This window comes from Zingiber officinale, chromosome 4B (assembly GCF_018446385.1).
Source record: "Zingiber officinale cultivar Zhangliang chromosome 4B, Zo_v1.1, whole genome shotgun sequence".
NCBI lineage: Eukaryota > Viridiplantae > Streptophyta > Magnoliopsida > Zingiberales > Zingiberaceae > Zingiber > Zingiber officinale.
In genome coordinates, this window is record NC_055993.1 from 10075450 (window position 1) to 10078198 (window position 2749).

At 43.7% G+C, this 2749-nt stretch overlaps 1 protein-coding gene across 1 annotated transcript; it reads right to left on the reverse strand.

Moving 5' to 3' along the window:
* Window positions 1-348: 348 nt before the first annotated feature.
* Window positions 349-2149, reverse strand: LOC121974676. The gene is made up of 2 exons (XM_042525834.1): window positions 1669-2149; window positions 349-1477 (listed from the first exon to the last, which is right to left on the reverse strand). The coding sequence occupies exon 2, from the start codon at window positions 1408-1410 to the stop codon at window positions 520-522; it is 891 nt and encodes a 296-aa protein (XP_042381768.1). The 5' UTR covers window positions 1411-1477; window positions 1669-2149; the 3' UTR covers window positions 349-519.
* Window positions 2150-2749: the final 600 nt, after the last annotated feature.

Genomic DNA, 2749 nt, shown 5'->3' on the forward strand with positions numbered 1-2749 from the left:
AAGGAACAACTTCGGACCGATTGCAGCACACGTGGAGAGATTCAGCATAAAATTTTCGATTTATTATTTTCATATTATTGATTGCTTTCGGATCAGTGGGCATAATTATGACGATCACATTGAGAATGGGCGATCAATCATGAAGAATCTAGTCACATCCACTTCATGACGTTGACTGCTATATTAATATTCCTCACAGCTCCACCTTCCCAAAAAATAATCAAATAAACGCAAATTTATTCAGTAAAAAACTCAATATCCAGACCTTTCCACGAGAAGAAATTTATTCAGTAATAAAAACACAGGAAGATTTAAATGAATGAAATCACCGACTTGCAAGAGACACCATCAGAAAACCACAACAAAGGACATTCATTCGAACACAGACAACTTCCAAAAAGAATCAGTGCATGTACTAAGCAGCAGAGATTGTAAAAAATTTCAATTCGACCAATGCAAGAGAACACTTGGACGACAGACAGTCTTCAGCTTCTTTTCCTGAGAAACAATAGCACTTAATTACATAACCAGTTCGTTCTCGAGGACTGGCTGAGTCCGAGTTACTGAAGCCACAGCAACCTGTGTGTTTCCGATCCTTGAGGTTTGCAGTGAAACTCCTGCATCTGCATGCTGCTCCATCTGTGCCACCTTCTTATTCTGTCTAACCCGGGTTAAGCAGAAAACAATCAGGGCGAAGAGAAGTAGAGCGATCAAACCACCAACGACACCACCGACGATCTTCCAAACCTTAGAATGGCTGCCTCTCTCGCTAGAGGTGACCACGATGGAGAAGTGGCCCAGGCGGTCGGTCGAACAGGAATTGCTCGACACCAAGTTTTCAAATTCCAGAGAGCTATTCAAACCAAACCGCACACATCTTGCACCATTCGGAACAGTAGTGACATTTGAGAAATTAATGGAGATGGGTGATTCCGAAACCACTACCTGCAATTCCGGCAAGCTGGTGGCAGACAAATTGGTTGCATCATAAGCAAGGAGCCCAATAACTGGTGTCAGGAAGGTATAACCAGGAAGAGGGTAGTATAAAGAAGACCAGTTGCCCAGATTGTGATACACCAATACAAGCCTTACAACATAGGGCTTCACAATGAGACCAAGTGGGATGCTGAATTCGTTATACCTCATTTCTCTCCTCCGCAAACTCCCACTTCTAAGCCTTATTGCTGCAATCCTGATGTCGGTGAGGTCGGAAGGCACAGTGCCATCATAGATAACTCCGGTGTGGGGGTGAACGAGAGCACGGAAAGCATAATCTTGGAGAAGAGTATTCAATGAACTCGCATCATTTGCACTTGGCGATTGGCCCTCATTCTGGTGCGCAAACAGCACCATAAGGAGTTCAAGAAGAACCATGAAGCGGTGAAGAATCGGAACAGTTCTTGGAGTCATCGTGGACAACAATTTCAACAACAATCCTAAGCACTACTCCACAATCATCTGTTCCTCCTAATCATCTCTAATATGAAAACAACAATCTTCAAAAATTTCAAAGCAAAATATTTAAATTACAGTCAACCAGCAGATAATATGATTTTTTCCATGAACAAAGCACCCCGATTTCATATGCAGGTTGTCTTCAAACATTGGCACATTCATGTGGATAATAAAGGATAGTAAACTTAAAAGCAACCAATTTGCCCAAAATACCTGCAGCAAGCTGAACTGAAAGAGCCATGCAGCCAAGATTGCTTTTAACGTGAACAATGTCTCTGCTTTTTTTAGCCGAGATATATTACAAATTGTCGAATGTTCAACAAACTTCGTCCCTTTTTCTTGCGGAGCGGAAGCCCAAAAGAAACACCAGTTTCGACCAGAAAATTCAACCTTTTCCAATGCCGAGCTATGGAAGAAGCAGCAAGTCGAAGTCCAAACCAGCGACGGCGAAAGAAAGGGGAGATTGTAAAATCCCAAACGAGAACCCCAAATCAAGCTGGATCGGGAGGTAACTTCGCCAAGAAATGCAGCACTGATGTCTCACTAGCCGCCGACTGGAATCTTGAAACCGCGACTTGAATCAGACGGGATTAGTACTGGAAAAGGCCCAAAAATCTATCCGAAGTCAACAACAGAGAGACAGGCTTCTATGGATTACGAGACAGAGATGCTGAGTAGCGAAGGTAGACGACGAGAGAAGCGATTAATTAACATTCCAGAACACGCATACAATCCCACTGTCAGCTTAAAATACCTAAAAACCCCTCAATTTTAATTTATTTACGCCTTTCTGCAAGACCGGAACACGACTTCATAGTACAAACTACAAGGAGTTTGCTACAAAAGGTTCACTCGCACGGCATTCTAGTCCGTAGATAAATCCTGACCGTCAGATATATATCGGACGGACAATCTCGAGCAATTGGACGAGGTACATCGACCGACCAATGGCAGTGCCGATGAGCTCGAAAGTGGACGACCTTTTCACGGGTGCGGCAAGCTTTGAAACGCGCGCCAGTGGCAGACGATCAAGTGAGCCGAACCGAACCGATCCGATCTGATTTGGGGAGTCTGCGACAACAAGCAATTTAGGAATCGAAAGTGTGAGCCAGCTGGTAAAATAATTACTTTTAATTTATTATGAATTATTTTATGATTTTGTTGAATCGCAATATATGTGGACGAGGGCACATGACATGGTCAACCGGACTCGCATCGATTACATGCGACCCTCTCGAGACCCAGATCGATGCTGAGCCACAGGATGCCGCCGAGGACGTTTGTCGCGTTGTTG